Source organism: Dipodomys ordii, unplaced genomic scaffold, assembly GCF_000151885.1.
Source record: "Dipodomys ordii isolate 6190 unplaced genomic scaffold, Dord_2.0 Scaffold61, whole genome shotgun sequence".
Taxonomy (NCBI): domain Eukaryota; kingdom Metazoa; phylum Chordata; class Mammalia; order Rodentia; family Heteromyidae; genus Dipodomys; species Dipodomys ordii.
The window spans coordinates 9,272-23,722 of NW_012267277.1; the positions used below are offsets into that span (position 1 = coordinate 9,272).

Genomic DNA, 14,451 nt, shown 5'->3' on the forward strand with positions numbered 1-14,451 from the left:
ACCACTTGAGCCACAGCACCACTTCCAATTTTCTGGTGGTTTACTGGAGATAAGCGTCTCACAGACTTTCCTGCTGGGGCTGGCTTTGAACTTTGATCCTAAAATCTCAGCCTCCTCAGTGGCTAGGATTACAGGAGTGAGCCACCAGTGCCTGGCTTGACTATTTTTAATACACTAGAGTTTTGGTAAAGATGATCTATTTCTAAGAAGACTCATTATTCAGGACAAATGGTTTGAAAATGGACATACTTAGCAGCTACTGGTAAGTTAAAAGCTTCCACATGGGGCCTGGGAAGGTGGCTCAGTGGTAGAATGCTTGCCTTGCATGCATGAGGCCCTGGGTTCGCTTCCTCAGCACTACATAAGCAGAAAAAGCCAAAAATGGTGCTGTGGCTCTAGTGGTAGAGTACTAGCCTTGAGCTGAAGAATTAAGGAACAGCACCCAGGCCCAGAGTTCAGGCCCCATGACCAGCAAAAAAAAAAAAAAAACTTATAACAAGCAGAAAAGGTCAAAAGCTATGTACATATGACCATATAACATGATGTTAAATGAAATGAATCCCAAGACAGGAACACAAGTGGGTTTTTTTTTCCTATCTTGCTATTGTTTTTAATGTACTTATAATGTACTATGTGATTCTATTTCTTTTGTATGTTCTTACCCCATGGTATAACCCCAGTTTTCACTGTATCTAATTCCTGCATCTTGTATATACATTTTTATAATTTGGGGAGGGGAAGGGCTATAACAAAATGCTTAAATAAGGATACAGGTTGACCCACTGTAATAGTGAGATGTACAAGACACTGAAAATGAACTTTACAATTTCAGGTGGAGGGGGGATGGGGAGTAAGGAGTTTAGGAGGTAGGGAGGGAAGGGATGGTAAGGGAAAAATAAAGGAGGTAACAATGCTCGATAGCAAATGTTCTCATTACCCTACTCATGTAACTGTAACCCCTCTGTACAGTATTTTTACAATAAAAAATACATATAAAAAAAAACTTCCACAGCTTTTTGCTTGATTTAATTTTGGTGTGTATATGTACCATAAAAGAATGTAACAACTTGGGCTGGGAAGGTAGCTCAGCGGTAGAGTGCATGCCTTGCAAGCATGAGGCCCTGGGTTCAATTCCTCAGCACCACATAAACAGAAAAAGCCGGAAGTGGTGCTGTGGCTCCAGTGGTAGAGCGCTAGCCTTGAGCTGAAGAGCTGAGGGACAGTGCCCAGACCCAGAGTTCAGGCCCCATGACTGGCAAAAAAAAAAAAAAAAGAATGTAACAACTAAATTCTTCAGATTCCCAGAAAAATAAACTACTTACCCAACATGACTGGATGATGAAGGTGGTGGCAAGTCTGGTGTAAGGACATAAAGACTGTTGTTTTTTGGCAAGTGTAGTGATTTTAGGACCGTCTGAAAAAGGAAAACAAAAAATGAATATGCATTATCAATTTTTTTATAATGGTTGAAAATTTCACAGATTAACAGCTTGACCTTTCATCTTCTGATAATTTCCTAAATGACATAATGGAAAACTGCTGAATCCAATCTCTTGTTCCCCCCTAATATAAACTGAAAATTAGTATAAATGTGAAGATTAAAAATAAAAATACAAATTCATTGACAAGCTCACGAAGAAATACAAATAGATAAGAACACAATTTAGTTCATAATTTCTTCACTGAAGAAGTATACTCATGCAACTAACAAGATTTTATGGCAAAAAATCAAAACTGCAACGTTTCAGAAATTACTAAGTCAAGAAAGGATCACAGAAAAGCATTTTACCGCCAATAAATTTTTAGATAAGGAGCTGCAGCCTAAGAGGTTATACAAACTAGCAGGAATATTTACTAATTCAGATTTCATTTACTTTTTTGTTAAATTACCCTGCTTGTAGTTACAACCATATACAAACTAAATTCCCTTGGCACAAAAATCATATATATATTTCAAAACCCCAATTTGATGGTAAATAACTTTCTGGTGTACAGAAATATAGCAATATACATTAAGAAATATATTTTTACATCTTTATGGTCATACATTCAAGGAGTACACTTATTTAGAAATTTACTGAGCAACTTTCTCTATTCCAGGATTATTGTAGCCACTGAGAATATACAAGTGACTAGAACAGCCTAAAATTAAATTTATGATTTTATAGAGTGTACATTTCATATTTAAAAAGAATAAAAAGGAATAAAGTAAGTAACCTTTTAGGAATAAAGTAAGTAACCTTTGTAGCTGAGTTATAGAGGACATAATTTTAACTAAAGATAAAGCAAAAAAAGGTGGGGCTGGGAAGGTGGCTCAGTGGTAGAGTGCTTGCCTTGCATGCATGAGGCCCCTGGGTTTGATTCCTCAGCACCACATAAACAGAAAAAGCCGGAAGTGGCGCTATGGCTCAAGGGGTAGAGTCCTAGCCTTGAGCTGAAGAGCTGAGGGACAGTGCCCAGGCCCAGAGTTTAGGCCCCATGACCGGCAAAAAAAAAAAAAAGCAAGAAAAGGTGATAAAGAATTTTAGGTAAGAGTTTTTTGAAATTTTCACCTGGGTGGTTAGAGTCTATGACAAGAGCAAAGACTTGAAGATAATATAGAAATAATCCAAGAGAATATAAAGAGAACAAGAATTTGATGCAAGCTGGGAACCAATGGCTCATACCTGTAATCCTGGCTCCTCAGGAGCCTGAGATCTAAGGACCACATTTGAAATCTGCCTAATGCAGAAAAGGCCATGAGATTCTATCTCCAAGTATTCAGCAAAGAGCTAGATTAGAGGCATGGCTCAAGTAGGAGGGCACCAGCAATGAATGGAAAAGCTGAACAAAGGCTCTGAGTTCAAGTCCTAGTAACTGAGTTTCAGGTAGACCAGGAGCCAGTGGCTTACACCTGTAATCTGAGCTACTCAGAAGGCTGAGATCTGAGGATCATGTTGAGAATCTAGTGACACAAAAGAAAGGAGAAACTACAAGGAGTTTCCAGGGACCCAGGAAATTAGGAAAGTGATTGCTCTCACAGCAGAATAAGAGTGGCAAGGAGTTGGGAGCTAGACCCAGTGCCAGCTCTTTGGGATATGATCAGGATATCATTCCTAGAGATATCTTGGATCCTATATTTGTCTTAAAAAAAATCAGAGCAGTTTGTGGTGATCAGTTTTCACTAGAACTTACAACAAACACAAGACCACGATTTATCACATACAATAGACTTTGAAACTAAACCACTCTGAGTAGAGAAGAGTCTCATATACAATGTACTGAAATCAACTACTTGTCAACTGAAACTTCCATCCTGGTTGAGTGCAATCCTGGTTGCTATGTTGTATGCATGTGTAGACATGTTAAAATGAAAACTTCATTGTACAACTAATGTATACTGATTTTTAATAGAGTATAAAGAAATAATCAGTTATATGGCTAGAACATGGTTTGAATTATAAAGTGCTTGCCCAGCACACACCAGGCTCTGGGTTCGAACCCCAGTATCACAAAAATAAAGTAACTGAAAGTATTATATGTAACAAAGGCTGTTGAAATAGAAGAAAAATAGCTTAAAGAACATTTTCTAAATGACTGCCTTTCTTTTTACAAACCACTGAAAAATATGCATAAGTGTTTTTTTTGGGTGTGTGTGTGTCTGGGCATTGTCCCTCAGCTGTGTGTGTGTGTGTGTACTGAAAAATATGCATAAGTGTTTTTTTTGGGTGTGTGTGTGTGTGTGTGTGCATTGTCCCTCAGCTGTGTGTGTGTGTGTGTGTGTGTGTGTGTGTGTGTGTGTGGTGGGGCCTGAACTCTGGGCCTGGGCATTGTCCCTCAGGCCTGAACTCTGGGCCTGGGCATTGTCCCTCAGCTCTTCATCTCAAGGCTAGCACTCTATCACCTGAGCCACAGCATCACTTCCAGCTTTTTCTGCTCATGTGGTACTGAACAATCAAACCCAGGGCCTCATGCATACAAGGAGCACTGTACCACCAAGCCACCTTCCCAGACCCGGTATAAGTGTTTTGCAACCAGTTTCACAAAACTAATTATTAATAGAGCTATGTAAATGACTTTAGTATCTTGCTTTCTTTGTGTCAAGGTTGTTGATTTACTTAGTCAGTACTTTCCTCTTGAAATTTATGTATAAGTCAGAGCAGCCAGTGGTTGGGAATAAGTTTCAGTGGTACAATGCTTTCCTTGCATTTGAGAGGCCCTAGACTTCATTCCCAACATCATAAAAAAAAAGCTAACGAATCAGGACTGTTCTCTGTTTTTTATATTGTTGGTGAATCAAAAATAGGTTTCAAGGGCTGGGAAGGTGGCTCAGTGGTAGAGCGCTTGCCTTGCATGCTTGAGGCCCTGGGTTCAATTCCTCAGCACCACATAAGCAGAAGAAAAAAAAAATAGGTTTCAACTGTGTGTGTGTGTGTGTGTGTACACATGTGCAAGTCCTGGATTTTGACCTCTGAGTCTGTGTGGTGTGTGTGTGTGTGTGTGTGTGTGTGCGCGCGCGCGCACACACTACTCCTGGATTTTGACCTCTGAGTCTGTGCACTGTGTGTGTGTGTGTACACATGTGCTAGTCCTGGATTTTGACCTGAGTCTGTGCACTGTCCCTTAGTATCTTTGCTAAAGACTTGCTAGCACTCTACCACTTTCTGACTTTTCAGTGGTTAATTGGAGGTAAGAGTTTCATAGACTTTTCTGCCGAGGCTGCTTTTAAACTGTAATCCTCACATCTCAGACTCCTGAGCAATTAGAAGCCACCAAGTGCACAATTAGCTTAACATTTTTTTAATAGAGAGAAATAATATTAAATTGAGGAGGTATTCAAAAGACTATTTCATGACATGTGAAATTATATAAAAATCAAGTTTTGTGTCTATATGCAAAGTTACACTGGAATATAATTATGTTTGTTCTTTCACATATTGGCTATGGTTGCTTTCACTTATCATCAGCAGAACTGAGTAGCTAAAGCAGAGACTACATGGCACACAAAGCTTACTCATACCTAAACTTACAAATACCTCATTGAAATACTCATAGCAGTTCCACATATCAAATAAACTAACATATACAAGTAGAATTTATAAGCACAATTCTACAAGCAGCAACTCATAAAGAACTGAACTAAAAGTTTAAGATTGTAAATGAGTGTTAGTGGCTCATGCCTGTAATTCTATCTACTGAGCAGGCTGAGGCAGGAGGATTGCAGTTTAAAGCAGCCTGGGCAGAAAAGTCTGTGAAACTCTTATCTCCAGTTAACCATTAGAAAGTTAGAAGTGGAGCTGTGGCCTAAGTGATAGAACACTAGCCTTGAGCTTAAATTCTAAGGGACAGCACCCAGTTCCTAAGTCTAGGCCCTAACTTAATAACATGATAAAAAAAGTTTCAGTAAATTATTTTCTCCTCAAATACTGAAAACTTCACAGTTAATTCATTTCTTTCCCTCCATTCCTACTCTTTGTGTTTAAAAATAAGAAAGAAAAAAAAAAGAAAAAGAAAGAAAAGGCATGTGAAACATACTGGGTATCTAACAAGGCTAGCACTTTCTGCAAATTCTTAGAATTTATTCCAGGAACCTGCCACTATCTAAATAAATCAAAAACTATTGCTACCATTTAAATTTTCCAAGTTTTAAGTTTCCTATTCCCCACCCCTCTCCCCTCTCTCTCTTTCTCTTTCCAGCTTTTTCTGTTTATGAGGTACTAAGCAATCAAACCCAGGGCTTCATGAATGCTAGGCAACTACTCTACCACTAAGCCACATTCTCAGCCCATTCTATTATTATCTCTGCTCCATAATTAATACTTGGCATCATACTATGTGTAACTTTCTCAAGCCAGTTGTGGTCCAATAATTTTTTTTTCAGGACATTCAGTGATACCCTAACAGTTTGAAGGGGGGAAGGGGGGACAAATGCTATCAAAAGGAGTACAAATTAACTAGAAACAAGAAAAACATGGCACACAGTGTTTTTACTTACTTATATCTAATCATTTAAACTATTAGTTTAGCCTGGAAATATTTTAGCTTTAAACACATTGTTTGGGATTCAACTAAATCAAGTGAGTGTTGGTCACATTAACATCTGACTCATATGTAACAACTTGTATATATCATTTAGTCAATTGCCTAACTGAATTTTCTTTTTTTTGTTTTGTTTCAAGAAACTCACACTGTCTTCCACATCTCCAGTCTTCCATCCTTTTAAGAGCATTTTAGGCACAGGTATCTGAAGCTCACTTTCTAGGATCTGTTTAATCTCTCCTGTAGAAATAAGAAAACAGATGTTACTAACAAATAGTCAACATTTGTCTATAGAAGACAAGCATAAGTATTTGGGATACAATATATAGTCAATGATTCTTGTCTGATGAATAATTTTTTTTATTCAATACTCCAAACTTAAAATCTTCTTGTTCAAACAGTATGCTGCCCCTTCAAAGAACTCTGGCTTAAACATTAATTATAAGACTCCACAACTGATTTTTTCTACTTATATACTTTCATTAAGCTTTGCTTTTTAAGAGAAATTTCTGTGATTGAGAATTTGAACAGAAAAACTAACCAACTGACTTATATACCCAAGTTCAGTCTATGGTAGTAGCATATAAGTATAAAGATTGAGGCATTATGGTACAGGGAAAGCAGACTTTATAATGAAAATTTAGGTTAAAATTTTCTTTTTTAGAAATAGCTTGCCTATTCTTATTCCTACATCTAAAAAATGAAAAAAATAATACTATCTATCTACTCACAGACTATGAGGATGAAAGAAAATAACATACTTTAACCGAAAAACTAAAGTCAATACATATGATCTAGAAGACAGTTTCAATTGTGTTGAATAGAAAAACAATAAAAGGGGGAATATTGACAGTGCCCAGGGTCTGAGTTCAAGCCTCACAACAATAATTTGTTTTCAGCCGTTCTGGCTGGGGTGAAATGGAATTTCAAAGGTGTTTTAATTTGCATTTGCCTAATGATTAAAGTAAGCCACTTTTCCATCTATTGTCTATCTTTGAGAAATCTACTCAAATCATCAGTGTTTTTTTTTCTGAAAATGAGGTTTCACTATATTTTCCAAGCAACTTCTAGGTTCAAGTAATGCTTCTAACTCAGTCTGCCAAGTAGCTAGGACCACAAATACTATTGTTCCCAGCTGTTAGCTCACATCCTAGTGAGCTTATTTTTGTTGCTGTTTATATTTTTAAGTTCCTTATATATTTGGTATGTCACCACTGTCAGATACTTTGTAAATATTTTTTCCTTCTGGTAGGCTGTTTCTTCAGTATAGTCAGTAAGCTGTAAGTTCTAGTGTTCTATAGCAGAAGATGGTGACCGTAGTGTACAACATCTTATATATTTTATGAAGAACTTGAAGAAAGGAGTTTAGAAGGCTCCAAATACAACAAAATGGTGTTTAAAAAGATGGAGAAATTATCCTAATTTTTATCATTACACATTATATACATATATCAAAGCATCACATTGTACTCTGTAAATATGTATGGTTGTGAATAAGTTAAAATAAATATTCAAAAGTTTCAAGTGTAACTGGACACTGGTCGCCCACATCTGTAATCCAAGGTATTCAGGGGACTAAAATCTGAGGATCATGGTTTGTACCCAGACCAGGCAGCAAATCCATGAGACTCTTATTTCCACATAGCCATCAAAAAACAAGAAGTAAAGCTATGGCTCAAGTGGTAAAGCACTGGCCATGAGCAAAAAGTTTCAGGGACCACTCCCAGGTCCTTAGTTCAAGCCCCTGGACTGGCACAAAAACAACAAGAAGAGGAAGAAGAGAAGGAGGAGGAAGAAGAGTAGGAAAGAAGAAAGAAACAAGAAGAAAAAAGGAAAAGATAGAAAAAGGTAAGGGAAAGGAGAGGAGAGAAAGGGGAGGGGAGAGGAAGGGTCAAGGGAAGGGGAAGGAACAAAGGAAGGAAGGAGGGAAGAAGGGAGGGAGGGAGGGAGGGAAGGAAGGAAGCAAGCAAGCAAGCAAGGATAAGAAGAAGAAAAAAGAAGAGAAGGAAAAAGAAAAGAAAGAATTTAGGTATGAAATACTAAAATTGAAAAATCAAGTATTTCAAAACCAGAAACCCTAAAATATATTTTTCATTTTCATTCTTAAAAATATATTTTTAAGAATATTTAAATATTTAAGAATATTTAAATATTTAAAATATTCTTAAAATATATTTTTCATTTTCATTCTTAAAAAACAAAGATAAACAATAACAGCAATATTAGTCCCTTCTGGGGTTTTTTGGTTTGTTTTTTGGGTTTTTTTGGTAGATTGTGGGGCTTGAAATCTGGGCTTGGGCACTGTTCCTGCACTCTTCAGCTCAAGGCGAGTGCTCTACCACTTGAGCCACAGTGCCACTTCCGATTTTCTAGTGGTTTATTGGAGAGAAGAGTCTCATGGAGTTTCCTATCCAGGCTGACTTTGAACCGTGATCCTCAGATCTCAGTCTCCTGAGTAGCTAGGATTTCAGGCATGCGCCACCGGCACCCAGCTCCTTCTATTTTTAAATTATTCTCTATTCACCTGAGTTTCTTCGTCTGTGGTACTAACAACTCATCAGATTACTGTTAGTACTACATAACATCTCAAAACAAAAATATTTTGCACAATGTCTGATTCAAACAAAGAACTCAAAAAATACTGATTATCTTAAATTATGTCATTATTACAATTAATGACATAAAAACAAAATCTAACATGACACTAGTCAGGATAGGTTCTCAGTATATAGTAGCTTTTGTTTTTAGGTATTCAAAATAATTTAGGAGAAAAGTGCTATAAAGCAGCAAGTTCTAAGTATAGAATTCAATCTGTGGATCTGTCTAACTCCAAAGAACTTACCACAAGATGGCACTGTCACTACAGTATACTCCTTCCCCTCTTCCAAATTATTTGGAAAATTGTTTTAAAGATATGCACAGCATTAATACCAACTACTGAATACAATACTGCACTTAAAAATAAATTGAGATGGGCTGGGTGGCGAAGCCCTGGGTTCGATTCCTCAGTACCACATAAACAGAAAAAGCCAGAAGTGGTTCTGTGGCTTAAGTGGTAGTGTGCTAGCCTTGAGCAAAAAGAAGCTTAGGGACAGTGCCCAGGTCCTGAGTTCAAGCCCCAGGACTGGCAAAAAAAAAAAAAAAATTGAGATTCTTCAAAAAACTAAAATTAGAACTACCATATGAACCAGCAATCCCCCAAAAAATGAAATCAATATATAAAGGACACTTGTACTCACATGTTCATTGTAGCATTATTCATAATAGCTAATGATTAGAAAGACCCCAGGTATCTATCAACTGATGGATATATACAGAAAGTGATGTATACAAACAGCAAAATATTCAGCCATTAAGAATATGAAATCCTGCCGGGCGCTGGTGGCTCACGCCTGTAATCCTAGCTACTCAGGAGGCTGAGATCTGAGGATCGCGGTTCAAAGCCAGCCCGGGCAGGAGAGACCGTGAGACTCCTATCTCCAATAAACCACCAGAAAACCGGAAGTGGCGCTGTGGCTCAAGTGGTAGAGCGCTCGCCTTGAGCTGAAGAGCTGAGGGACAGCGCCCAGGCCCAGAGTTCAAGCCCCACGACCGAAAAAAAAAAAAAAAAAAAAAGAATATGAAATCCTATCATTTATGTTGAATGGAACTGAAGATCAGTATGTTAAACAAAATAAGCCAACATCTTTTTATGTACAACATACTCTCACTCGTGTATAAAATCTTAAACAAAAGCTGACCTCACAATATAATAGTAGTTACCAGAGACTGGAGATAATAGAAGGGGAAGAAGAATAAGAAAAGTATCACTAATAGGTATTAAGCTATAGCTAGAAAGGAGGAACACTAGGAAAACTCTAATATACTTCAAAAGATAGCAAAAATACTTCTTAAAGTTTTGTTTTGTGACAAGTCGTTTAAGTAAGGATACAGGTTGACCTGTTACAACAATGAGAAGTACAAGTTGTTATGTCGAAAACGAACTTTACAACTTTGGGGGGGGGCGGAGAGGATTGGGTTGGTGGGGGCAGGGGAAGGATGGGAAGGGATAGGAAGGGGAAACAAAGGAGGAGGCTACAATGCTTGATAAGAAATGTACTCATTATCTTGCCCATGTAATTGTAACCCCTATGTACAGTATTCTCACAATAAAAAATAAATAAAAATTAAAAAAAAAGAAATAAAATTTTTTTTTAAAGTTTTGTTTTGTTTTGGTCGGTTGAGGGGCTTGAACTCTGGGCCTGAGCACTGTCCCTCGGCTCTTCAGCTCAAGGCGAGAGCTCTACCGCTTGAGCCACAGCGCCACTTCTGGTTTTCTAGTGGTTTACTGGAGATAAGAATTTCACAGACTTTGATGCCTGGGCTGGCTTTGAACCATGATCCTCAGATCTCAGTCTCCTGAGTAGCTAGGATTACAGGTGTGAGCCACCAGTGCCGGGCTTCCTAAAAGTTTTTACCAGAAAAAAATGTTAGAGGAAACATGTATTTACCTTGATTGAAACATTACATGATATGTATATTAATGAAACATCCCATGGTACCCCATCAACAAACACTACCTTAGCCTATCAACATGTAAATTTTCTATGTCTTTATGTATCAAATTATTAATATTATTATTTTTATTATTATTACTTTATTATCGGTCAGGGGGCTTGAACTATGGGCCTGAGCGCTGTTCCTCAGCTCTTCAGCTCAAGGCTAGGCTCTACTACTTGAGCTACAGTGCCACTTCTGGTTTTCTGGTGGTTTATTGGAGATAAATGAATTTCACGGCCTTTCCTCCCCAGGCTGGCTTTGAACTGCAATCCTCAGACCTCAGCCTCCTGAGTAGCTATGATTACAGGCGTGGGCCACTGGCTCCCAGCAATTTTATTTTTTAATTAACTTAATTGAATTATGATTTATACATAAGATCACTTCAATTCTAATAATATATACTCTGGTATATGTTTAAGATGAACATTTCCCATGTTACAAATAGTTTGCTTACTCTGCTTTGAAACTAAGCCTGTTCACTCTAACCATGATCCTCCTGCTCACCCTAAAGATTAGTTTTGCTGTTGTCTTTTATGTCTATGTGGTAACATATACACACATAACTAGTTCCATTTTATTGCTAGATACTATTCCACTATAAAATGTGGCATTTTCTCAAATGGCTTTCAGTAATGCCAACCTTTCAATATTAATGCCATTTGTAATCTCCTTCCTTGAGTAGTGCTAGTACCAAGCAAAGTATTTGCCTCTTTCCTTTTTGGTGTGTGTCAGCCAGTCCTTGGGATCTGTCCCTGAGCTTTTGTGCTTAAGGCTAGCATGCTACCACTTCAGCCACAGCTCCATTTCTAGTTTTTCTGATAGTTAATTAGAGATAAGAGTCTCACAGACTTTTCTGCCCTGGCAGGCTTTAAGCCTAGATCCTCAGATCTCAGCCTCCAGAGTAGCTAGGATTACAGGCGTGAGCCACTGTCATCTGGCTAGTATTTGCTTCTAAATAATAAAATAATGGTGAGGAAATCTAATGTATGAATTAAGTTTCAAAAGTTAATGGTAAGCCAGGTACTAATGGGTAATAACTATGCTATGAACATTGTTGTATAACTCCTCTGGTGAACATATATTAAATTCTCTTAAATAAACACATAAGAACAAAATTACATGGATTTACTTATATATGAGATCAAAAAATGAAAACTAAAGAAACAGAGTGGAATGATTACTAGAGTCTAGGGGTGAATTAGGATAAGCAGATAAATGGAAAGGAACTGTGGTAGTTAATTATACTGAAATATCAACATATATCAGCTATATGATCAGTAAATATCAATTTAAAAGCTGGAAATGGTGCTGTGGCTCAAGTGGTGGAACGCTATCCTTGAGCTGAACAGCTGAGGGACAGCGCCCAGGCCCAGAGTTCAGGCCCCACGACCTGAACCAAAAAAAAAAAAAGCAATCTTCCTAATGCATAAATAAAACTGAACAATGCATATTAAGACAACAGTTTGACAAGCTGCTTATTCAGGCTTTAAATAACACTATAAATTATTTTGGTGATACATAAGCATTAGCATGAACTCACCAGATATCAGTTTGTAAATGGAACAAACAATATTACTAACACAAAATATTTTATCTCTATCCTCTCCAAAGAGAGTAGCTAAAACTATTCCTCTAATTTTTCATGTTCCCAGTATCTTTAAAAGGCAAATAAGATTATTACTCTGACCTCCTTTTCCCCCATATTATTAATATGCAAACAAAAAGAATCACTTAGTGCACATTTTCCTTAAAGTATGACTGATGCATAGAGGGCTGGCAAACATTTGCCAAAGATTTAAAAGACAGCCAAAATTATAAATTACTAAGCTCATAGACTTTTCAGACTGAAATACTCTGGCTAAATCTTTAAAACTTTTAAATCTTTCTGTATTAAACCTGATTCTTTTAAACTACAATAAAAGATGCTTCAAGAAAGTAGATTAAGAGGGGCTGGGTGGTGGCTCAGTGGTAGAGTGCTTGCCTTGCATGCATGAGGCCCTGTGTTCGATTCCTCAGCACCACATAAACAGAAAAGGCCGAAGTGGTGCTATAGCTAAAGCGGTAGAGTGCTAGCCTTGAGGTGAAGAGCTGAGGGACAGTGCCCAGGCCCAGAGTTCAGGTCTACAACCAGCGAACTTTATTAAACAAATACCTGTATGTTAGGTTAAATTCATTGCTGTACTTTATAGAGTGACACCTACCTTCAAAAAGATCATACTACCTTACACTAGAAAGTATTTTATAGGACAATCAAGAAATAAAAATGATTCTTCAAATTTATTCAAGATTAGACAATAAAACTCAGAAGACTTCTGGTAATAAAATGAAACTACAGTAATAAACAGGATACAAAGTCCATTAACAAGCCAGTGTAATTACCACTAGGTGTCACTCCAGTATAAATTTCTTAGCTCCCTTTAGATTTGCTATCATATCTAAATACATCTTTCTAGTAATAACATGAAAAGTTCAATTATCCTATTGTATATTTATTTTCTTTAAAATTGATATAGCTACAGGAAAGTTATTTATTAAACTCCTGAATAATAGTATGGTAGTCTAGAGCAATTAGGTGACATTAAATTTCTCCGTGTGTTGGAGCTGGGAAGGTGGCTCAGTGGTAGAGTGCTTGCCTTGTATGAGTGGGACCCTGGGTTCAATTCATCAACACCACATAAGCAGAAAAAGACAGAAATGGGGCTGAGGTTCAAGTGGTAGAATGTTAGCCTTTGGCTGAAGAGCTGAGGGACAGCGCCCAGGCCCAGGGTTCAGGCCCCACGACAGAAAAAAAAAGAAAAAGAAAAGAAACCACAACAGTTGGGCTAGGAAGATGGCTCAGTGGTAAAGTGCTTGCCTTGCATGCATGAGGCTTCAATTCCTCAGCACCACATAAGCAGAAAAAGCCTCAAGTGGTAGAGCTCTAGCTTTGAGCCGAAGAGCTCAGGGAGAGCGCCCAGGCCCAGAGTTCAGGCCTCACAACCCACAACCAACAACATATTGTATGTGTGTGTGTGTACACTAGGCCTTGAATTCACAACCCATAACCAACGTGTGTGTGTGTGTGCACACACACACACATACACTAAGCCTTGAATTCAGGGCCTGGGCACTGTCCCTGAGCTTTTGTACTCAAGGCTAACATTCTACCACTTTGAGCCACAGCTCCACTTGTACGTTTTGGTAGTTAATAGGAGATAAGAGTCTCATGGACTTTCCTGCTCAGGCTAGCTTTGAACCACAATCCCCAGATTTCAGCCTCCTAAGTAGCTAAGATTACAGGTATGGGTCATGGCCACCTGGCAGGTGACATAAAAGTTAATGTGTACATTTTCAAATATTCTACAATAGATGAATGAATACAGAAACACACACATACTTTTTATAAAGCTATTCATTCATTACCAGGTATGACTATGTCAAATACTTGAAGAAAAAAAATTTAAAAATAAGACCTGATCCTTATGTTTGAAAATTTAACAGTCAGAAGAAAAACTTGAAACAGAAGAATAATGTTTAAAACTCATTCTAGGGCTGGGAATATGGCTCAGTGGTAAAGTACTTGCCTAGCATGCGTGAACCTCTGGGGTTCAATTCCTTAGTGCCACATAAACAGAAAAAAGCCTGAACTGGTGCTGTGGCTCAAGTGGTAGAGCACTAGCCTTGAGCCAAAAAGCCCAGGCCCTGAGTTTAAGCCCCATGACAGGCCAAAAAAAAAAATATATATATATATATATATATATACATATATGATCAGAAAAAAATGGTTCAAGTTAACTATATCCATCAGAGTTAAGAAAGGCTACAGAAAGCCGGGCGCTGGTGGCTCATGCCTGTAATCCTAGCTACTCAGGAGGCTGAGATCTGAGAATCGCGGTTCAAAGCCAGCCCGGGCAG

General features: G+C 37.9%; 1 protein-coding gene across 1 annotated transcript in view; it reads right to left on the reverse strand.

Annotated features, from left to right (window-relative positions):
* Positions 1-1,322: 1,322 nt before the first annotated feature.
* The window catches only part of LOC105989916 (FAS-associated factor 1-like), a gene marked incomplete at its 3' end in the record, with an annotated part of 18,534 nt that continues 5,405 nt past the window's right edge, over positions 1,323-14,451 (reverse strand). The window contains exons 3-4 of the mRNA XM_013022187.1: positions 6,167-6,258; positions 1,323-1,414 (exon numbers count right to left, since the gene is read on the reverse strand). Of these exons, the coding sequence (XP_012877641.1) occupies positions 1,323-1,414; positions 6,167-6,258 (184 nt within the window). The remainder of the gene's footprint in view (positions 1,415-6,166; positions 6,259-14,451) is intronic.